We start from the raw sequence: 24,259 nt of genomic DNA, 5'->3' as shown, positions 1-24,259 counted from the left end.
TTATGAAAACTGAAAAAGAAGTGGAAATTGATGCAGTCCACACATTGGTTTGTGTTCAGGGATGGAATTCTGTCAAGTGAGTCTGATCAGTATTGGTTCACAGTATTGTGTTGCTTTTCTAACTCTGCAAATGGTATGCAATGAATGACTTTTTTAAAAAAGCAAGTTCCATAAATACTTATGTAAACTTATATAACTTACGTTAAATACTGGTCAGCAAAAAAGATTCGGCGCTGATTCTGACAAGCACAAGTTGGAACGGAAACCACTGCCTTCTTATAGCTCTACCCCTGAGCTGTAAGCCAAGAGCAAACATCCTTTACAATTCATGCTTTGTTTGGAGAGAAATAAGCCACAAGCCTAGATTTGGACATAACGCTAAGCCAGACTATGGGTTAGCTCCTGTCAACGCGGCAGAAGATGGAGGAGAGAAGAGTCATGATATCAGCAGTGTGTACAACTACACTGTGTGTTCTCCTTTAAATCAATGTTTAGTTTGAAGAGATGTGCAAAAAAGGTAAAGGACCCCTGACAGTTACGTCCAGTCGCAGACGACTCTGGGGTTGCAGCGCTCATCTCACTTTACTGGCCAAGGGAGCCGATGTAAGCCGCTTCTGGCGAAACCAGAGCAGCACACGGAAACGCCATTTACCTTCCCGCCGGAGTGGTACCTATTTATCTACTTGCACTTTTTGGCGTGCTTTCGAACTGCTAGGTTGGCTGGAGCGGGGACCGAGCAACGGGAGCTCACCCCGTCGTGGGAATTCGAACCGCCGACCTTCGGATCGGCAAGCCCAAGAGGCTCAGTTGTTTAGACCACAGCGCCACCCCCATCCCAGAGATGTGTAAGATAGACCATAATTTGGTCCTTAGAAATCTGTGGGTTGGAGGGGAGAAATGGCAAAAAATATGAGCTATTGCTCTATTTTTACACTTGAAATGTAATCAGATTTTTCCCTAATGCAAAAGCAAAATAACCCCCCCCCATTGACCAGAATATACATTTGAATAACAGAAGGTGTCCCTCCCATTTTCTCTTCTGTGCTAATGATAGCACATTCAAATTCAACAATAAATTCAAGGGTCGTGTGTGAAAGTGCCATAAGGATGTATCCTCGTTACCTATCCGCCAAGGCTAGCCCACCTTTTGTTTTCCTGCTGGATCATCTCCCCCTGCCCCTTCTAGAGCCTGCAAACCCCAGTCTTTCCTCTTGTTGTGCAGCTTGAAGAGGAGAAGAGCAGGCTTTCAAGTAGGAAGCGGGAGCTGGAACAAGAGCAAGCCGGTTGGCGTGAGCAGCTGGCGCACTTGGAGCAAGAACTGATGCGCACGAGGGCAGAGAAGCAGGGGCTGGAGCAGAACTACAAGGCCTCAGAAGAGAAGCAGGAGAGACTGGAAGGGGAAGTGGCCTCACTGCACAGGGAGAGAATCCAGTTTCAGGACCAAATAATGCAGGTATGAAAAAGAGGGCAGAACACAGTACCTTTTTATCGCCTCAGAATACAGTAAGGATGTGAATAAGAGAGGACTTAGGATCAGTTTTGTCTTCCTGGTTGAGTGCTATGCTGGGGAGGTGACAAGTGGGACATGATAGATCACTAAGTCTTTCCTACTGCAGCCAAACATGAGATTTGGCGTAAATGATGCGGATTACAAAAACCTGGCCCTTCGGTTGCTTTCCTGGTTGCAAAAGTTGTGGGAAGCGGGAGTGCATCACTTGGCATTCCTCACCCCCACCCCACAGCCCCAATGATTGCTAACATATTGGTTTGGCAGGTTTGATCTGCTGGAAATGCGGAGGTTTGATGTGTTGAAAACATTATACAGTATTGCGTTTCAGTTGCCAATTTAGCTCTGATCACAGTAGAGATATAACTTGTGCTCGAGCGTTATTGTGCTTGGATCTGTTACTCCAATATAAAAAGACTTTTATAAATAAATATAAGAATATAATATGCGAAAGGTTCCAGTGAGAAACGCCACTTGTTGATTCAGATGGTTGCTCATAATAACTAGATTGGCCCTGACACAAGAGTGCATCTTGGCGATACACTCGGCAAAGCTTCTGCAATACAGTTGATCATTCCAAACAAACCGTTTTGGGATCCCTGTCCAGCAGAACCACTGAGTTCAGAGGTTTTCCTAAGCACACTCAGCCCAAGGAGGACAGACGGTTGGTAGTTTAATTCTTTATTGACAAAGCACACACTTGTGGTAGCTCCTAAGGTGCACAGAGAAAACACACACACAAACACACTTATGCCAACTTCAGTAGCTGGAATCCCCTCCCCAGGCTGGTGCTCTGAGCCCTACGGACCGGCATCTGACAGGGTGAGCACAAGCAACCTGTAACTTCTCATACACGGAAGTTGCCACTGTGCCTGTTTCTTCAAGCCCTTTCTGGTCCTGGGGGACAATGGAGGAGGGGATGGAGGGGATTCTACTGCTCTCCACCCTCAGGCACCTTCTCTTCCTCCACTCCTGCCCTTGCTCCAGCCCCAGTTCCTGACCCGTTTCCTTCACCCCCTCCCCTCTCTCTGTGGTGGAGGGTGGGGTGATTAAAATAAAAAATAAAAAATCAATCCTCCTGTCAGACTGGGACTATCCCCTCGTTCACACAGTTTAGGATATTCCACCATTCTTCAGTAGAGTTTCTTCAGAAAAGTAAGCGGCTCACGTATATGTCAAGCAAAGCTTTAATAATAAAGAAAATAACATACTATCTAAGAGAAAGTTAAAAAAAACATCATGAGGCAAGAATGACAGTTGGCTTCTCTAAATGAACTGAACTGGAGGCCTGAAGGGAGGGGCCGATTCTGGAGCATAACACAAAAGCTCCGCCCACCAGATGCCAGGCATTCTACTATTCAAATTAGGCCCCTGTGTTTTTTTAACACAGTGTCCTTCTGCTCAGACTCTTCCCTCCCTCCAGCCCTGACTGCTGCCTCACAGGAGGCACCAAACCCCATAAATCACTGTCCCCTTCCCATGGGGCAGCCTCTGACCCTGTGGCATCTGCCACACATTCCTCAGCACCCTGCCAGTCCCTGACAAAGGCACAGCTCTGCCAAACTACTGCCCTTAAGAGGAGTGGTTTATATCAGGGATGGAAAGCTGGTGGCTCTCCATACGTTGTTGGATGACAACTCCTCAGCCATCATCCTTGACCACTGAGCGGAAGGACTGTAGCTCAATGGTCCAGCTACTATATTGCATGCAGAAGACCTCAGGTTCAGGCCCCAGCATCTCCAGGTCAGCGTGGGAGAGAGAACACTCTCTGAAATCCTGAATAGCTTCTGCCAGTCAGTGTAGGCAGTCCTGAGCCTGATGGATCAGTGTTCTGACTCAGTAGAAGGAGGCTTCCTATGTTCCATGCTGCCCAGGCCTGATGGTAGCTGAAGTCTAACAACACTTGGAGGAGCCTCCCCGCTGCCCCAGTTTACAGGGTTGTGTAGCCGGGATCCTAATTAGGCTCTTAATTTCCCGCTGTTACCATTATACTCTCTCACACACTTGCCTCTGCTTTTTGCCAGCTGAACAGCCAGAAGCAAACTCTAGGTGAGCAGCTGGCCCAGAGCCACCGAGAGATGGAAATGCAAGCAGACTCCTTGCTCCGTACACTACAGGAGAAGGAAGACATGGCTAAGGAAAAGGCACAGGTGGTTGTGGAGCTCACCGCATTGGAGAGGCACATGAAGTTGTTAACAGAGGAGGCAGATGCTCTCAGGTAATGCCCACCGGCTATGAAACAACTGGTGGTCTCCTGAAGACTTGCTTGCAAATTACCGTAACTTAAGGGAGGGGTGGCATGAGGCAAAGTCATGCAACCTAAACCAGGTAAGCCTTGCTTCACCCCTCTTTTAAAGCATAAGCCTGTGGATATGCTTCACTTGTACACCATACCATAGTTCATAATAGGTTCAGTGTCTTGGTTTCAGCCTTGCTCTTTGTTTCAGTCAAATATATATATATTTTCCTTTTCCCTTCTGGCCTGTCCAGGCAGCAACTGCCTATGCCCCTCAGTTCAGTGCTTCTGAGCTAAATGAGAAGCACAAGAAGCTAACTAAGTGTAAACCTGCAGGAAGGTGCCCTTTTATTTGTTGCACATTTCCTTGTCTCTGGACTTCCTGTGGATGAGCAGGGCTGGCAGAGTACCTGTGGTGGATGGGGCTCATTAGTGCCAACAAGCTTTCTGGGGTAGTGGATAAATAGATGCCTGTAGAATCCAGGCATTGACAGCTTAATTGGCTGGCCTTTATTATTTCCTGATGTGCTTTAGAGTGGAGAAGGAGTCCCTGGAAACCAGCCTTTTTGAGGCACAAGAACTGGCAGCACAGCTGGAAGCTCGCAAGGAACAACTAGAAGGAGAGAACCAAGGCATCAAGCTTGCCAGAAAGGCTCTTCAAGGTATAGTACACACATTATTCACTCTGATTCAAAACTCCATGGAATCGTCCCCTTAAATTCTTAATTTATGCACAAACCATACATTGAAAGCACATGGCTTCCCCCAAAGAATTCTGGGAACTAGTTTGTTAAGAGTGTTGGGAAGCATTGCTCTGTGAAAGGTAAACTACAGTTCCCAGGAGTTTTTGACGGAAGACGTGCTTTAAACGTATGGTTACGTTAAGTGGCTGGGATACCACTGAAAGTGCCCAATAATTTTTTTTTTAATAAACCACCTCACCAGTTATCTGACTATACCTAATAACTGTTTATTGGTGACACACATTCAAATTACCATTTAACATAGTTTTGCATCAAGATCAGCCAATGAACAAGTTTCCAGACTTATTTGTTTTATCCTATCTTTTTGTGATAGCTTACAACTTGGTTAAAACCACATACACTATATAAAGCCAGATTCAATAAAACATACCAGTGCAAAAATACAATTTATGAAAATGATATTTTATAAAAAGCATGGTGGGTGCAAGAAACTTTTAAAGCCGCTTTCTTAAAAAAATGACAGCTATGAAGCTGAAAGAACTGCTTGCTGGATTGTGCCCTCTGTTGAAGAAACAATTTGTTGTCACAGCCTATACTGAAGAGTTTCCCAAGGATCTGTCCTGGATGGTGTTTGTTTTCTTTCGTAGTGGAATTGGGAAAAGCCCAGCATGAACTTGAGCTTCGGGAAACCACACTGAGGCGAGAAATAGAGATGTTGAAGCTCCAGATAACCGAGGAGCAACAAGGGTTCCAACAGGTCATAAAGAACCAGAAGCTGGGTTTTGAGGAGGACCTAGAGCGCCTCAGAAAAGAGAAGGTCAGTCCTGAAGACTCCTAACCCTTATGCAGCCAAATTCTCCAGTCCATTGTCAATGATAGTTGAAATGAGTGAAAGCTGGGTACTAAAAAATTGTCATGTCCACTAACCAAATCCAGTTCTAGTGTTCAATAGTAAGTCACTTACATTGTTGTTAGAGCAATAAGAGGGTTCTGGATGACTCCAGACTGTTATTATTTTGTGGGAGAGACTTGAGTGCATACTGGATATTTAGGTATGTACAATTCAAGTAGATTAAAGTGCTTTGTCAGCCTGTCTGATGATTGCTGTTTGGCCACTCCAGTCTAGTTATCTAGCAGCTCCCAACATGCCAATGTTAATAATAACAATAACAATAACAATAATAATAATAATGATGATGATGATGATGATGATGATGATGATGTGGTGGTGGTGAAGCTAGCAACCATTGGTGCTGAGAGAGACTGTATAACTGTTCTTTCTTCTCTATACTATGAGTTGTTGTGGTATCAAGACTACTTGAGATGATAGGAGCTGATTTCCAAGCACATCACAAGTTGTATACGTATATTGAATGAGTTGTGAAGAACACTCATGTGGTATAAATTGTGAGTGCTTCCTTCATAATACACGTTAATAAGGAGTAGCTCTTTTCCTAGTAATAACAGTGTTGAGCAGTGGTGTAGTACAATGGCTGGTATTTGAATAGGGAAACATGGTTTCAAATCTCTCCTCAGCCATGACAATGCGCTAGTCATATTACTGAATGTGTTAATAATAATACTTAACATTTATAAGGGAGGCGCAGGTGGCGCTGTGGTTTAAACCACTGAGCCTCTTGGACTTGCTGTTCGGAAGGTCGGCGGTTTGAATCTGCACAATGGGGTGAGCTCTCGTTGCTCTTTCCCAGCTTCTGCCAACCTAGCAGTTTGAAAGCACACTAGTGCAAGTAGATAAATAGGTACCGCTGTGGCGGGATGGTAAACGGCATTTCTGTGCACTCTGGCACTTGTCATGATGTCCCATTGTGCCAGAAGCGGTTTAGTCATGCTGGCCATATGACACGGAAAGCTGTCTGTGGACAAACGCTGGCTCCCTTGGCCTGAAAGTGAGATGAGATCTGCACCCTATTGTTGCCTCTGACTGGACTTAACTATCCAGGGGTCCTTTACCTTTAACTTGCATTTATATGCAGCACTCTGTGTACCTGTATATAGGCAGCTGTGATTTCTACATAGGAATGGCCTTTATACCTGTCAAATATACATGTGTATTCAATGATTCAAACTGGATTCTAATTACAGGATGTACCACATTTGGGTGGTTTCCTTTTCTCTGGAGTCCTGTTAGTCTCTGTCATGGTTTCTTTGAACTGCTTTGAATATGTTTCAGACTGGAAATCCGAGGCAGGCACTGGAGATAGGGATTTGGTTGCAAGGAACTTGCTTGTGTTCAACACCCATAGGAGCACTGCTAGGTACTTAAGAGACTCAGGGCAAAAGGCTACAGACACAACTCTGCATAACATGTGAATATTCCAATAGATGCAAATGTAGAATTTAAATGTCACAGTAGGAAAGCCAACAAATTTTCAATCAAAATAAGCCCAGATAAATTATTCCATTAATTTGCATCCTAGCCCCAATCACCCCAAATCAGTTCCTCTTCATTTCTCCCAATTAATTTCCCAGCACATCTTGCTCCAAATTAATTCAATTCCCATTCAATTCCCCATCTTCTCTAGATAATTTATTCCCACAAAATTAATTAATATCCTGCTCAGTTAACCAAGATCACTCCTGTTCAATTTCTCCCAAATTCACTATCTACCAGAAACACTCAGTACACTTAGAAAAAAGTTTTTTTGGGGGGGGGGCTGTGCCCCGTGATCCCATTCTTGCAACACCCCCTGGATACTGGTTTACCTGATAACTTCCTGCTCTGCTGACACCAGGAGGCCCTGCATCTGGCATTGATTGAGCAGAAAGACGAGGCTATGCATCATCTTCAGCAAGAGAGGGAAGAACTGGCATCCAAGCATGAAGCTGAAAAAAGGGAGTTCATGGAGGAGATCCTCTCTTTGCAGCAGAACCGGGATGAAAGCCTCCTCCTGCTAGAGAATGAGAAACAGAAGGTGAGGAGAGTGTAACATTAGTCTGAAGGAAGCTACCTGCTTTCAAGCCATGGTTTGGCTTAGCGTGAGGTATGTACCAGGCCACTGTCTGTGTAACACTACTGCCACAGCTGTAACCATTGCGCCCAGCCAGCATGGATAATGGTTAGCATTGGATGGAATTGGGAACAGGAGCCTAAAGGATCACATATGTTTCCCCCTCTTGAGCCCATGTATTTTATTTCTTGCTATGAGCCATCCTTAGGACTTATAGGGTGCCCAACAAATGCTAATAATAAATAATAAAAATGTAATTTCCAGGGCATTATGAATATTGTTTACATATGTGAGGGTTTCCTTTCTACCTCCAGGCTTTGTCCAAGAAGGAAGCAGAGAAGAATATCCTTTTAGAAAAGCTCAGTGAGTCACAACGCGAACTCACAGTTGCCAGGTCAGAGTTTGACCGTGTGAAGCTGGAAGCTCTGAACCGCCAGGAGCAAGACAAGGTGAACTCTGGGCTTTGTGGGGTTTTCTTCCCCATGGCAGGGAATGCAAATATTGAAATGCCTAGCAAGATAATGGTAGGGTATTGCCATCTCCTAAAGCTCCTAAATAAGCCTATGATCAACTGACAATTAAGAGAAGGAATGAAACATACCTGCGGGAAAATTTAAAAAAATATGTGTTTATTTCTAACTTATATAAACAGAAAAGGGGAAGTGGAACTTTATGGGGTCATAAGCAACACTTTGTGCTTTAACATGCAGCACTGCAAGGAACCCAGAAATAGATTACCACACCGCTTTTCCCTCAGCTGCAGCTCTGTTGTTAATAGGGATATTGGAGAATGTTGATGAAAACAGATGCTGGATTAAAATTACTGATGTTTGCTCATTTACCCCATGCCTGGAGCAGAAATCAACCCCACAAATAGGATCAGTATTCACTGTTGTTGCTTTCAATCTACAAATGATATGTAATTAATTACATCAAACCTTCCCCACCCCATTCTCATTCCGTTTCCTTTGCATTGGAGTGTGGTACACTAACATAATTACAATGTAATTTACATCATTGGCATAATTATTTTTTTTGTAAATTATGTAAGTTACATTATTTTGCCACAGTGGACAGTGAGACAAGTAACATAGTTTTTGGCGGAAGGCAAACTGTAGTGGAGTGGAAAAAGTGCTACATGTGATGGATTCAGGGTGGAACAGAAGACGAGGCCTTATTACATCCTTAATTATCATATTCCTCCAAGGTCTCAACTCTGAAACACCTGTTAGCTTATGCAAGACATGACACTTAGATTCGCATACATTGCATAGAATGGCATATATTATCATTACCGTTACCAGTTTCTCAGCCACAGTGAGACCCCTCTGTTTATCCTTTGGTTTGCTAAAGGAATGCTCTACCCCATTTCCCCAGTGGTTAAACGCTTTATTGTACAGTGGAACCTTGGTTCTCAAACGGCTTAGTTGGCGAACAAATCAGCTCCCGAAAGCCAAAAACCCGGAAGTAAGTGTTCTAGTTTTCAAGCGTTTTTCAGAAGCCAAACATCCAATGCCTTGGTTTTCGAACATTTCAGGAGTCAAACGGACTTCTGAAACGGATTAAGTTCGAGAACCAAGGTTCCACTGTATATGGTCCTTCTGTGATCAGAGGGTCCACCGTTTATTACCATTTATGTATAGGGTAGGCACTGTCAGTGAGGATGAGCAGAGGAAACTATACACACACAAACATCAATCCAACTGTGGGGTTACTAGGAATGAAGACTCCCACTATGCATCTCCCAGTAAAGAGCTGCAAATGTTTTGTGCAGTGCTGAGAAGCCAGGTTGGCCTGTTCTGAACGACGCAGAATGGCGGAGAGGAGCCGCTGCGGCTGCCCAGGTGCAGCAAAACCCCGTCCCCACGTCAGCCCTATTGGCTGACTGCTAGGGGTGCGGCACAGCGGCGGGAAAAGGTAAGGCTGGAGGCGAAACGCCCCCAGCGCAATGCCGGAGCCGGCTCCCGCTCACAACCCCTCCCCTCGCTGAGGAGGAGAGGCTTTCTGCTGTGCTGGCCACTACTGGTACTTTCCTTGTCCATATCTCATGAGAAGCCTTTTAGGGGAAGTGGCTCTACCTCCATATCAGGCTAGAACAAGACAGCATTATTGCTCTGTGGGTGTTAATGAGGGGCAGAATAGCTTCTTGGGCACACTGTAGAATAAGGGGGGAGGCTAAGCCTTGAGAAGGAGCCACTGACCAGGAAAACAGCATGAGCAAAAAGATTTTTTCACCTTCTTCCTAATTCCATTCAGAGGCATCCACAGCTGCCTTTAACATTAGGGCTCTTTTAATGTGGGAAATCCGATCATAGATATCCCACCATCTCATCTAGTTGTGCCCTCATTTTTTTAAAAGAAATCTACAAGAGGAGATAGTTTTGAAGATGTGATGCTATCTACCCCAGTTGTTTCTGAGAAATTTGCAAAATAAAACAGCTGGTGCAGACTACCCTAGTTGTTGAGGGACATAGGAGCCTTGGAGCATCAGATTACGGTTGCATCTAACTCAGTATATCTGTGCCTGAGTTGCAGCCCTTTCTTTCACGTACTGAAACAATGTACCACTGAAACCACTGGAGTTGCTGTGTAGAGCACAGGGACACTGCTTGCCCACGATTTGCTTGACTCTGGCTTGTGCTATCTCTCCACAATTTGTTTCCATAATGCACCACAAGATTTCTCCCTCCCCCTTTTCTTTTTTTAATAGCTCAACGTGGGATTGTTTGGTTCTGCCTTTAAATAAAAAACATATTGGCAATATTAGCCGGGGCCCTATCGTATCTCTGGAGAGATCAGTTCACAAGCTCACAAGGCACAGCCTCCTAAGACCGAGCAAACAAATAGCACAACAAGGGTGAGAAACCCCCACCAGAACAAATTTGAAAAGCATTTCAGCTGGAAAGATTGACTGGGAACCAAAGGGAAGCCAGCTTTAAAACAAATAATTTCCCCGAAGGACTGTAAACAATAGCCCCACCCCAAACTCGTAGAGCAGCGCAGAATGACAGGAATGGATGTGACCTGCCCTATCGCTGGGATTTATTGGCAATCTCTACCGTTCTGGTCCACCATCTCTAACCCGCCCTCGCGTCTGCTCACTCAATGGAACAGCTCTGAGCTGCACCGATGACTGTGATCCCTCTAAAACAGTGAGATTATGACTGATACAGTAAGCTGTTTTCTGGAGGGTCGTGCATGACAGGGAGATTCTTCCAAGCTGGGACAGAGTAGGGCGAGGCAGCGAATCCAAGCCAGACCCTCCTCCCTAGGGGCAGGGGATGTTGCAATTCATAGCTGGAAGCTGCATGGCTGGGTTCCATGCATGGCCCGATCTCTCTCCTCCTTGGAGAAGCTTGTGTGTGGCTTGCAACGCAGTGAGCAAGTTCCTGGCACCAGAAGAAAAGATCTTGCCCAAGAGCTTCTCATTTCCTGGAGCTCCCCCTCCCTGAATCCCCATCGGAGTTCCCTTCGGCCTAGATGGCAAAACAGAGCCTCACAAACTCAGCAAGGGAAGCAGGAATATCCGTGTTCCACTCTGGGAACAGCAGTCCCTGCCAGTGGCTCCCCCCCACCCCCCAAAGACAAGAGTGTAGGGGTTTTGTCTTATTATTTCTACTTTTGCCAATTCTGTAGTAATCCTCTACTTCCCTGTCGCCTGAATCCCATTTTAAAAAAGAAGAGTGGACAATCACATTTTGGTGGGCCAAAAAGGTAGGCAGGTGAAGGAAGGAAGGAAGAGAACTTCCCTGTTGTAGATGGATATTATGTTCATTTGGGACTGCATGCTCCTCGCCTAGTCTGAATACTAATAGTAAAATAAAAAAAAAATAAAGGAGACTAACCAATCTTGGTCATTCAGTTCCATCTGGAGTCTAGAAGTCTCTGTGTTGGGCTACCAAACTCGCCCCTCTGTTTAACGGCTGCGTCGTTGAAGAACAGAAATCTAACCTTTTGTCATTTAATTTCATTGTACACAGGTTGTACATTGACAATAAAGGTATTATTGGTATTGATGCTCCTATGTGCCTCATGCCTTATAATTACATCAAAAGCATTCTTATGAGCATCATCCTCAAGGACTTCTAGACTGGTGTCCTTTTGTCTCTTTCCAGCTCCACTTGTCCTGTGATATACTATGCCTTTTATGATTTAATCAACAAAGACTCTTGTGGCTCCATGGAGACCAGCCCATTTATTGTGGCTTATGCCAGGACACACTTTAGCTGAAACAATAAAATAAACCTGCTAGTCTTTAAGATGCTCCAAGGCACTCTGCTGTGTTTCCTGTAACAAGTAACATGGCTTCCTAATTTGTCCTTTCCAATTAGCTACTAGAAGAGATCCCAAGTCTAGAAACAGTCCGGTTCATAGCCTACCATATATGCAGTATCAGAATCAGGACGAGCAGTGGCATTTCCTTATCCCTTCTCAGCAACAAATATTGTGGTAGAGTTGGCGAGCTGCACCCATTTTAAAAATCAGATAAGTGAGCTTGAGAAAGTGTGGCTTGCCTAAAAATGTCAGGTAAGGACATGGTGCTCACCTGTAATTTGAACCCCCAAATACCCATGGCCTATATGAAGGGGTTTGTTTTTGGTTTAACTCTACTGTATATTATGGAGTTTTTATGTTAGGCAAATTGGCTTGCCTTGGAAATGGCTTAACCGAAGGGTCCAGAGTAGAGTCTTACCTTTGTAGCCTATATCCTGCAGCCAGGATTGGGCCAAAGCTTTGGAGTACTGCTGCTTTGGTAGCACTAGAGGGCACTCAGTATCCATAAGTCAATCCCCTACCTATTCAGAAGAACCCAATATGAGAATAGATATAAAAATATGAAAAATGTATAAGTGTAAGCCCACTGCACTATGATCCAGGAAACCATTGTGACAATTCATGTGTTCAAGGAAGCAGAGAGCATGGACAATATTTAACCAGGGGTATAGACAGGCCAAAGGTCCAGATTGGTCAGGGTTTTTTTTTAATATGCAGAGCAAGAGCAATATTTTTATTTTTATTTTGCTAGATACGTTTGAATAATTAAAAACATTTTGCAGGAAATTGGGGTGAGAGTAAGGAGATAGCCTTTGTAAAATCTAGTAAACATTTAGAGTGAGAACAAAAACACTGTGGCTCGTGCATTAAGCAATGTTAATATATTTGAACAATAGTAATAGAAGATTCCTATTCATTGAATGAACAGAACAAGTCATTAGATGCAAGGCCCAGCATCAGTCACTGGGCATTTTAGCTGTTGCTGCCACTTCACAGGAAGGTCTATAGCTCTGTGTTGCAGCACACACTTTGCATGGAGAAGATCCCAGATTCAGTTCCAGAGAACTGTAGCCAGAAACATCCTAGAAACCTGCTACAACTCAAGAGTATGAAATACTGGGCTACAGTGGCAGGGATGAAGCCAGAGGTGTCCCTAGGATCCCTCATGCCCCTGGCAAGCAGCTGTTTCGGTGCCCCCCTCCTGAAGAAAATAACTTTACTGCTTGCCTTTGTGCCATGGTGCGAGAAGGATGGGAAGCGTCTGTGTTTGATCATGCTGTGACAGCAGCAGCGCATTGCCACACATATTTACGTCATACATTCCATAGTCTGATAGGTGATTTTTGTGGGGGGAGGCAGGCCTGCGCCCCTGGCATGGGCCAGTTTCACCAACCCCTAGGCACACCTCTGGACAAAGCACAGCTGCTTATTCCACAGCACTAATCTCCTGGGGTGCTATTTGTCAATCTTCTGCATATCAAATAAATAGGCTATTCTCAGGTGGGGGGGGGGCAGGAGACTCCACCAAATCAGTTAAGCAGAAGAAGCAATCATTGGCATCAGCCTGCATAGCTAAGGGTTAAACTGCTTGTTTTATTTTGAAAAAAATGGTAAAGTCCCTTGACCAATCCTAATGCTACAGAATAGTGAGTGAATGTTAAATAAAGCAGAAGGGGGTGAGAAAAAAACTGTCTTGATATTGAAGCCACGATGTCTTTATTGGTCGAAAGACTCACTCTCTCTCTCTCTCTCTCTCTCTCTCTCTCTCTCTCTCTCGTCTTAGAATACCTGCACTTCAGAATTAACCGCTATGCTCCTGCACTGATAAATAATTTCTGACCTGGGATAAGCCAGCTTCCTGTGTTTCTGCACACAACACACTTCCTTTTGGGGGGGGGGAAGAGTCATTCACACTTTCTCTTAGCTGGTTTGTGGCAGCAACACATTGTGAGGAATGCATCCCTGGTGCTGCTCAGGAATAAGCAAGAAAGCAACTCTCCCAGTACTCATAACTAATGCTTAGATGTGCAGCTACTGCTCTAAACCGAGAGCTGACACTTGCATGACTCTTCTGGAGCCTGAATGGGAGACAAAGGAGAGAAGTGGGTAGAGTATTTTAATTGGCAACCAAGTTCCAAATTGTCCAGTATCAGTCCCACTTAGATGTGGTCAACAGCTATAGCATTGCCTTTAACCCAAAAGGGTTCCATGTATGTTGCAGGTGCCACCTCTGCCTCCATCCAAGGGATTTGAAACAAGGCCGCTTTTAGCTGAAATGGGCACCAGGCCTACTGTTCATATGTATAAATTTTGGCTCACAGTAGGGTTCATAGGGTGGTATTCAATGAAGGATTTGTCCAGGCTTCTGTTTTGTGCTGTGTTTCTAGGCACAGATCCACACTTCAAAGTGCTGCACCTAGAAAGCGCAAGACAAAAGGAGTGTGACTGAGCCCTTAGCTTTACTCAGAGTAAACCTATTGAAATAAATGGACCTGACATAGTCACATTCAATATTTCAGTGGGTCTACCCTGAGTAAAACTTAGTTGAATACCATCCATAATCCATCCCTCATCACCACATTTGTTGTTGTTGTTCAGTCATTTAGTCGTGTCCGACTCTTCGTGACCCCTCCACTGCCTCCCGCAGTTTGGCCAAACTCATGCTAGTTGCTTCGAGAACACTGTCCAACCATCTCATCTTCTGTAGTCCCCTTCTCCTTGTGCCCTCCATCTTTCCCAACATCAGGGTCTTTTCCAGGGAGTCTTCTCTTCTCATGACGTGGCCAAAGTATTGGAGCCTCAACTTCAGGATCTGCCCTTCCAGTGAGCACTCAGGGCTGATTCCTTTAAGGATGCATATGTTTGATCTTTTTGCAGTCCATGGCTCTCTCAAGAGTCTCCTCCAGCACCATAATTCAAAAGCATCAATTCTTTGGCGATCACCACATTTATCATCCTAGAAAAACTTTCTTACCTGATATTTGAGAGTTGCTATACTGTATTGAATTTTCCTTTGAACACATCTCTTGAGCAAAGTCATTGTTTACACAAGCCATGCCTTAAGTTGATTTCTGCTGCTCATTATGTCATGACGTGCTGTGTCTTTTTCAACTTCCACCTTCACAGGCTGCTGAATGATACAGCCTATCAGCTCAGTTCCAAAGATTCCCAGAAAAATCATGACTGGTTTCAGCCCAGGGAGGACCCATAGCTCATTGATAAAGTAGATGCTTTGAATGCAGAAGGTTTTAGGTTCAGTCCCTGACATATTCAGTTAAAAGGGATCAGGTTGCAAGTGGTGGGAAAGTTCTCTGCTGGAGATCCAGAGCCACTGCCACTTGGAGTAGATACTACTCCAGAATGAACAAATGGGAAGCTGCCTTGTAGGTCAGACTACATTCCTCTCTCTCTCTCTCTCTCTCTCTCTCTCTCTCTCTCTCTCGTTTCCACTAAAACTGATATGAGATTGTACACCATTTCCTTAAAGCTCAGTTTATTTCTTACTGTAAGGTTGCAACAGCAAAAGATTGGTCTCCTGCTGCTGACCATTTCCTAAATTCCATGAAATGGTTTGGCTGTGCTTTCCTGTATCTTCTCTCTCTTTCATGCCAAGGAGGTCATTTCCCATAAAGGAGACAAATGTTCCAATTAACAGTCTTTTACTAGATGACTAATTTGCATGTCACAGTTCTGTTGGTTTTGTGTGTGGCACTGGGAAGGAAGAAATATACAAACCAAAAGTTAAAGCAGGCAGCGTGTTTTTGCATTTCCCTGTTATTGACCCCCTACTTACTCCAGTCCACTCACTACACCTTAAATTCATGAAGTGAGTTCTGCCTATTGAAGTCTTGAATGTTTCTCCTATCTTTTTAATTTTGTTACTTCAAAATATTTTATTCATTATTATTTCAATGGATATAGTTTTACAGATACAGAGTTGGAGCTGTAGACCCTTGGTTGTTCTGCCAAAGAGAGATAAGGGCCTGTTCTTCTGCTGGAGCTGAGCCTGCTTGAATGCTGCTTGTTTTCAGTTTGGCATCAAAACATACTCATGTCCTACCATAGTTCTGTTGAGACCCAGAGCAATTGCTAGTATCCATAATTTTATCCAGGGAGTTTCTTGTTTTAAGACAGGGTGGCCTGTATGATTTAATAGGTCACTTTCCATCTTGGCATGTTATGAGTCTATAAAACTTGTAGAATCATTGACCGTCACAGGCAGGGGAAGAAAAACCTTAAAAGAATATTAAACTTATGGAGGACACCTTACAGTGTCTTGCAACGTTATATGGGTGAATATATTGGCAAGTGTTTTTGGCTTAGAGTGAGAAACAAGATCAACTCTGTTCTTGTTGCTTAGGGAAGAACCAGTTGTCCCTACTAGTGATGGGTGCTGAACTAAAGCTGCTTCTTTTTTTTAAAAAAAATGTCTTTGTAAAGATAGTTGCATGGGCTGCTAAACTTTACAAACAGTGTTGTTGTCAGCCCAAAAGCTCTGTTACAATATCTGTCTTGCTATTTCTAGATATAGAAACATAGAATCAAAGAATTGTAGAGTTGGAAGGGACCCCAAGAGTCATCCAGTCCAACTTCCCGCAATGCAGGAATCTCAGCTGAAGCATCCTGACTTTTCTACATTTGGCCAACTTTCTCTCTGCTTAATTTGAATACTTTATTTTGTGTGATCAACTGGGTTTCCTATTCGCTTACATTGGGATTGGGATTACGTTTCCTCCTGTGCAGAAAAAGTGCCCTGCAGAGCTTAAAAGGGCCTCAGCCCCATGAGAGAGAACAGGCTTCGCAAGCAGAAGATCCCAGGTTCAATACCTGCCATCTTCATGTAGGGCTGGAAAAGACTGTTGCCTAAAACCCTCAAGAACTGCTTGTCAGTCAATGTACGCAGTACTAAACTAGGTGGATCAGTGGTTTGACTCTGCATAAGGCAGCTTCCTATGTCCCTAAATGGCTTTCCACTGGGGTTTTGAAACAGTCCTGGAGGGAGGTACATGTACTTCAGATGCGAAAAGCAAGTGCCTTGTCGCCCTGTAAAGGCATCTAACTTGTTCCCGGGCTAGCAAGTTTAAGATAACCTGCAGTGCTACCCTGGAATTGAGCTTTATGAGGAAACGGTTGTGGGAGCGAGTCCTTTGACTGCTGGTGTCTCCATATTCTGGAACTTTACGGAACACATAGAACAAAGTGGCACATACCGTGCTTCATTCTATGATTTCTTCATTACAGAACACAGTTGCCAGCATTACCAGTGAGCTACGGACCTTCCAGGCACAGTTTGAGGACGCAATGGCTGCCCACCAGAAGGAGGCAAAGCGCTTAAATGAACACATAAAGGAACTGGCAAGAGAGAAGGAGCTTGTTGGGAGGGAGGTATGTTCAGGTTCTTGGCTGGGTCCTCTTTCCATGGAAGGATTCTCTGTCCCTGTTCAGTATGGTCCAATAAGTGCTCTGTGTATCTCTTTGTCAACAGATAGGTGTTTGCCCCAGTTCAAGCCATCTGTGAATAAGTTGGTTGCAATGGAAGCATTTCCCCTCTCCACTGAAAGAGCAGGCAGTAGCTTTGAAATCTGAGGTTTCTGCTCCTATGGAAATCAGAAGTGCTAAATCATGGCAGAACCATCCAGACTTAACACTTGAGCAGGGCTTCAGTGTTGAGGGCAGTATGACTGAAGCAAAGCTGCCTGTAGGGTACAAACTCATAGCACTTCCATCCCTAGAAAGACACATTTTGTTAGCTTTGGAAACCTGCAAAAACTTTTTGGCCAGTGAAGACCATGGGACAGAACAAAGGAGAAGCATTGGTGCTTGTACTCTGTCACTTTCCATTCTCTACTTAGCAATCCTCCTTTTGGATTGGATAGGTGTGAATTAGGAAGAACAGGCAGTGACCCCAGCCAGTCAGGGCCCTTTTCACCCTTTCTAATAATGGCGTGCTATAGGTTAAATTGCAAGCAGGGATCCTGCCCACCCCGTAGCACCCCCTTTTTCCTAACACACATCTCCGGGTGGTGACTCTTGGGGGTGGAACAATATCTGCAGCTCTGGAAAACATCCCCAGGTGGAAACCCTCACCCACTGCCAGATGCTTTCTGAGCTCTTGTTCTCTACAAACACAGTACATCAGAACAAGAGAATGACCCCCAGCCCGAAAAGACTGGGGTGGGGTGAAGGGGGGGAAAATAGAAAATTAAAGGACATAAAAGAGGAAGAGAGAGTAATTTAACATGACAGGCTGTTTATTTTGGCAAAAAACAGCCTCCTTTCAACAGATTTCAAAGTCCAGCCCCAGGAGGGACCACACAAGCAAGCAGAAGAGGGTTGTTTCAGAGGGCAGGGAGGGCAGAAGGAATGGGGATGGGGCGAAAGGGGGTGCATATGTTGCTAGATGGATGTAGGATGGGCAGAGAAAGAGTAACACAGCATGGGAAGGGAGACAGCAGCAGATGAGAGAAAGAGAGGTGGGGGGAGTGGGAGAGGACAGTTGTGGGACTAATATAACAAGCTGAGGGCAAAGAAACACAGAGTGAAATCCTCACAGGCGCCAGCATTGACCTACTTATCACCATGGGAACCATAACATTTTCACAGCCTTTTAACTTGAGGAAGTCAGGCTCGTTGAGCAGCCCTGCCTTCCCTTAAGTGCAAGCCACACTCACATAGACTCTCACATCAATGTACACACAAGCCCACAACTATACAAGGCACATCTGCCACATTTCTGCTCTCTCATGAGTACATGCATCAAGTGTACATGTATGCACATATGTGTGTGTGTGTATACACACACACACACACACACACACACACACTGTAGTGTTGCGCCCCACCCCAGTCTTTGAGCTGTGTGAGATTCCAGGGCGTACCCAGGCTTCATGTTCCTTTCTGGAAATGATGGCAGTGTCTTTATGATACATGGTTTATTCACACATATATAGAACCTGGAGGGCTTCACAGCATTAACACCCCAAACGGGTCTTGTTTTTCCCATAGTGGCAGCCTTGGATTCTAACAGACATCAAGCACTGCACTCTGACTCTCTCTATTGAGCTTGCTGCTTTTTGCTCTAGGACACATCACTGCAAATGCTCAACTGGCTTTTGCCCACACAGAGTCCATTTCCTTTGTTTCTCTGTGTGGCCCATCACCCAGGCACACACACACACACACACACACACACACACAGAGTATTCTTCAGTGGTGCCAACTTGAATAAAATACTGGCGGCCCAGGTAGGTCTCATTCCGCATAACTGATCACATGATGCTGTGCGCACACAGTATTTGAATGGCAATGCCCATCAACTTTGGGGGGCAGCCCCCTCATATATTTTATTGGGTGGGCTGAAGGGACCTCGGCCCCTCGGAGTTGGCTCCTATGATGTTCTTACTGTGTGGAAATAGTTGCATGAATTCACATACATGTGCCTATAAATATATTCCCACGTCATTCTGTGAACTCAAATGCACAATCACTCCCTCCTCCCCACCCCCCGCCTTGTCTCTCACACGCATGCACATTTTCTCTCCCACCATGAAATACCCTGTTCCATGTGTCCAGGGCTCAGCTGGAGACTTGGCTGGCCAGGCATGGTTTCAAAAGAGACTGTTTATAAAAAGTTCTAGTCAAGATATAATTATAATAATCACATTAAGAGCTTTGCTGCAGTGTTCCTGTAAATGAGGAAAGCTCTGCCCTTACACAGAGAGTGAGCGAGCCAGGAAGGAGGGTGTATGTGTGTGTGTGTGTGTGTGTGTGCGCGTGTTTGAGTTGGGGGGTGGGGGTGGTTCATGTGCAATGTTTTCTTTTCAATCTCACCCCCTGCTAGCCCCCCTTCCTTTATCCTGGGGAATAAAAACAGTTTATTTTATGATGGATCGCCCCTCTCTTTGGTCACTGACCTTTCTTCGTGAATTTCTGCTGAGCTCAGCAGAAAACCGCTGACTGCGTTTGTGGATCCCATATGTAGGTGGGGGTTGGGAGAGAAAGGGGCTCACCCTAATCCTTCTCAAAAACAGAACAACAATAACAGAGAGCTGGTCGGAATGAGACAGGCCAACAGGGAGGATCTGGACAATGTTAAGAGCTTTCCAGAGTAAAAGCGTTAGGAAAGGAAGTTGGGAAGGAAAGAAAGGGGGTTCATATCGAAATTGTTTGACCGCCCCCGATTCCAGTAATATAAAGGACCGAGGGAGCAAAAGCGGTTGTGTGTAGCCTCAGCTTTTCCAGAGAGGCAGAATTAAAACACAGAGAACCCTGTTTTCTCCTGCATCTGAGGCACCCCGTGCTGCTATCCCAGGAAATAGCTTGTCATACCTAGTAATTCACTGTGCAGCCTCTGGAACACATTGCATTGTACCAGAATACAGGCTTGCTTGTACCTGTGTGGCTGAAGAACTGATGAGCGACTCTCTGGGTCTGGGCAAGTTTTGGCCCTCTCTAAAAGCTCCTCTGCACTGCAATTTGCCCTCATTCAGAAAGGATGGAGGTGGCTCTGCTTTTTAAGATGCTGCTACTACTTCTCCTAGCCTGCTGCTGCTGCTGCGGATTTTTCTTTTCTGCCTCGACACCACACTGTGGACCAAGTGGAATGCGCAAAGGCATCAGAAAGGAGCAGCGTTCCAAGGACAGATCAGCTTGGCACTATGGCCAAGCACAAATTTAATTCAGATTTCCATCTCTTTCTTTTTCTTTTCTTTTTAATGCATTTTTCCAGTTGTTAGCAGAAATATTAATCCTTCTCAAATGAGTACAGCTTGGCCTGCAAAGCACCATTTTTAGTGTCTGTACAGGTTCCCACATACTTTCATAAGGATGCAGCATTCCTAATGCAAACAAGCATCCTCAGGACAGGTAGTTTTTCTCACTGTATCTGTAGAGTACATGATATCGAACAGCCTTGAGATCACCTAAGGCCACGAGTTGTTGCTGTCGTTTATCTTTAGCAACTGAGCTCTTCCAGTTGTAGCTTGATTCCCCCCCTTCCTTGCATTCCAAACATAATCTTCCTCCTCTGCTCCTACTCAGTTTGGCACTCAAATCCAAGAGCATGCTGATAGCTCCAATTACGCATTCCCACCACCTGATAAATGCCTACTATCTCACACATGAATCACAACACCTCTCACTCGTGCTCCTGTTTGGTCACACAAGTTGAGATGCATCCACAATCCGAAACATTCCTATACCCTCCATTCACACATGCTTGCATGCTTTACTTTGCTGAAGTGAGAAGTTCCGCTTGAAGCCACATGGCTCCAAGAGAAAAAGAGTTATGATGGGCCCAAAGTTATGCAAGTTATGTATTCTTCTCCCCACTTCCTCTAGTGGCAAGAAGTTCCATGGGTAGCATTTACCCATGAATAGCACTTCCCCAGGGGATTGCTTCCCTTAGGAAGAAGAGGTCACTTGGGAATTATGGCCTCCTTATAACATTTTGCCCCATTGGTACCCCGTTGTTGTTCAGTCGTTCAGTCGTGTCCGACTCTTCGTGACCCCATGGACCAGAGCACGCCAGGCACGCCTATCCTTCACTGCCTCTCGCAGTTTGGCCAAACTCATGTTAGTCGCTTCGAGAACACTGTCCAACCATCTCATCCTCTGTCGTCCCCTTCTCCTTGTGCCCTCCATCTTTCCCAACATCAGGGTCTTTTCTAGGGAGTCTTCTCTTCTCATGAGGTGGCCAAAGTACTGGAGCCTCAACTTCAGGATCTGTCCTTCTAGTGAGCACTCAGGGCTGATTTCTTTGAGAATGGATAGGTTTGATCTTCTTGCAGTCCATGGGACTCTCAAGAGTCTCCTCCAGCACCATAATTCAAAAGCATCAATTCTTCGGCGATCAGCCTTCTTGATGGTCCAGCTCTTCTTGGTACCCCAGAAGGCAGTAAAATGCCACGAGAGTTTTAGCCAGATTTCCCCAACCTGGAGCCCTTTTGCTGATGTTGGACAATGTATTGACCATGGTAAAAGAGGTAAAGGTAAAGGACCCCTGCAGTTAAGTCCAGTCGCGAATGACTCTGGGGTTGCAGTGCTCATCTCGCTTTACTGGCCAAGGGAACCGACGTTTGTCCACAGACAGTTTTTCCGGGTCATGTGGCCAGCATGACTAAGCTGCTTCTGGCGAAACCAGAGCAGCGCATGGAAACACCATTTACCTTCTCGCTGGAGCGGTATCTATTTATCTACTTGCACTTTGAGGTGCTTTCGAACTGCTAGGTTGGCAGGAACTGGGACCGAGCAATGGGAGCTCACCCCGTCGTGGGATTCAAACCACCGACCTTCCGATTGGCAAGCCCTAGGCTCGGTGGTTTAGACCACAGCGCCACCCGCGTCCCTTATTGGTACCATGGTACATATGACCATGGTAGCTGGTGCCTAAAGGAGATGGAGTCCAGAACATCTGGAGGGCACCAGATTGGAAAAGGCTGGTTTTAACTTTTTGTGGGAGGAATTCAATCACATGCTTCAGACATGCGCAATTAAAGTGGATTAAAGGGTTCTGTTACCCTAGCGCAATGTTTGCACTTTTAGAAAATAATTTGGCTTTTTGCCATTAGGAAATGGATGGGGAAATGCATCGTAAAGTGTAGGGTGAACGAACAACATATAAACACCCCACAAGCAAATCAGGATAAATGCAGGGTGAATGCTTATGTTCGTATAACGGCCCCGTAAACAAATCAGAGGGAAAGCTCAGAAGAAGACTGGATGTAAACTAAGCTCCTTGTAAGTTTGGTGCAAGCAAGTCAGGCTGAATGTTTAATAAATTGGTCCTCCGGAGGAACTCTGACACTGCAGGCATTTCTCCTCTCACTGTTTCTGTTGTTCTTTTTGCAGCCAGCTCTAGCTTTCAGCATCCTAGCTGGGGCTGTGGGGAAGGGGTAGCTGCGGCAAAGACGTGTCCCTTCAGAGACAACTCTTTATCAGTAAACCATTTTGTATAGTCAGCTCTGATACAGAGGTGCCCATTGGCCATTAAGGAAAACCAACCAGTCATTAAACAAATGATGTAGTCACTCATGGCTGGCACAGATTGGCTAGTACTCAAGAAAATATATATCCACTAAGAAGAGGTAGGTCTCTCTTTGAAAGTACCTTTGCTTTTTGCTAACAACCTGGATTTTGAAATCGCATATTGCAATCAATCCTGACTCCAGCTAGCTTTGCTTTCTGCCCAAACTGAGAAGTATGCCCTGTTGAGTTCAGTTGGACTGATTTATGGGTAGACATGCCGCTGCTTTGCCTTTGTAATTAAGATTTATTCCCTGCCATACAGTGAGCTCTAGAGTAGGACTATACAGTGGTACTTCGGTTTTCGAATGTCTCCGTTGACTAACATTTCGGTTTTCGAACACTGTAAACCCAGAAGTAAATGCTTCGGTTTCCGAACACGCCTCGGAAGTCGAACATGCCACGTGGCTTCCGCTGCGTGCAAGATCCTGAGGCCTAGCCTGTACTTTCCAAATGCCTATGTTTCAAATAAATGCTCATTTTGCTTAGGCATCAGCATCACCCTCCAAGGGACAGTGCAAACATCATTTTAACCATGCATCCCTATTTGCTGCAATCCTAAGTGCGCTTATGAGGGAGCAAGTCCCAGTCAAGTCAATGGGCTTATTTCTGAGTAAGCCTTAGGATCGTGCTGCAGGTTTCAGGTTCCTGGCTCAGCCGCGCATGCTTTTTTCTTCAAGGCAGAACAGCTAAAAGCACAGCTGCGGCTGGCAGAGGATACCCATGCGGAAATTCGCAAGGAGCTGGTTGAGCTTCACCACAGGCTGCAGGAGACGGAAGAGGCTCGTGACCACCAGCAAAAGGAGCTGCTGGAAATTCGGAGGGCTGTGGCAGACGAGAGCAGAGAAAAAGAAGCACTGCAGAAATCCAACAGTGAGCTCAGAGCAGCTGTCAAGAGAGCAGAGAACGAGAGGCTCAGGTAGGTAGCCTTGGTACTGTGCAGGCGTGTTGCTGGCATAGTGGCTACTGGCTCACAGAACTTTTAGAGGTTACCAGTAATGAGAGATTATGAACACCTATATGCATCTGCTGCAGCTTGCAGAGATCCGAAGAGGAGAAGGAGCAGAAGATTGCTGTGCTGGAGGAAGCAAAAGCAGCCGTTGAGGGAGAGGTGGGGGAGGTCCGAGCAAATCTACGAGAAGTGGAGAAGTCTCGCATGGAAGCGCGAAGGGAGCTGCAGGAGCTGCGCAGGCAGGTATAACTGTGTCTTAGAACTCTCTCTCCCCACACCCTTCTCATCACAACCCTAAGGATGTAATAGTTGCAACAAGAGATCCTTGATGTCACCCAATATTGGATTCTTTATTCAAATCCACTTGTAGCTGCTACAGACACTGTCAAAACACAAGGTTGTAGGTACAGTATCTAAGCAGAGGACAAGAGAAGCATCATCACCACCACCCCAAATGTCTTTCTGGCTTGTTTAATTTGCACCTGAAAATTCCTATTAAAGAGGACCTCAATCCTCTGTCATAATTCCTACCCATAAGGCCTCTCTTTTTTAATATTCCCACCTGTGTCTCCCTCCCTCTAGGACTGTCGGTGC

General features: G+C 45.2%; 1 protein-coding gene across 1 annotated transcript in view; it reads left to right on the top strand.

Moving 5' to 3' along the window:
- CROCC2 (ciliary rootlet coiled-coil, rootletin family member 2) overlaps window positions 1–24,259 on the top strand; it is an 87,611-nt gene that overhangs the window by 38,187 nt on the left and 25,165 nt on the right. The window contains exons 17-25 of the mRNA XM_033150206.1: window positions 1,223–1,453; window positions 3,532–3,725; window positions 4,278–4,405; window positions 5,095–5,264; window positions 7,201–7,380; window positions 7,731–7,865; window positions 16,933–17,076; window positions 23,394–23,632; window positions 23,749–23,908. Coding sequence (XP_033006097.1) covers window positions 1,223–1,453; window positions 3,532–3,725; window positions 4,278–4,405; window positions 5,095–5,264; window positions 7,201–7,380; window positions 7,731–7,865; window positions 16,933–17,076; window positions 23,394–23,632; window positions 23,749–23,908 — 1,581 coding nt within the window. The remainder of the gene's footprint in view (window positions 1–1,222; window positions 1,454–3,531; window positions 3,726–4,277; window positions 4,406–5,094; window positions 5,265–7,200; window positions 7,381–7,730; window positions 7,866–16,932; window positions 17,077–23,393; window positions 23,633–23,748; window positions 23,909–24,259) is intronic.

The sequence above is a fragment of the Lacerta agilis genome, chromosome 5, assembly GCF_009819535.1.
Source record: "Lacerta agilis isolate rLacAgi1 chromosome 5, rLacAgi1.pri, whole genome shotgun sequence".
NCBI lineage: Eukaryota > Metazoa > Chordata > Lepidosauria > Squamata > Lacertidae > Lacerta > Lacerta agilis.
This window is presented reverse-complemented; position numbering and strand designations above follow the sequence as displayed.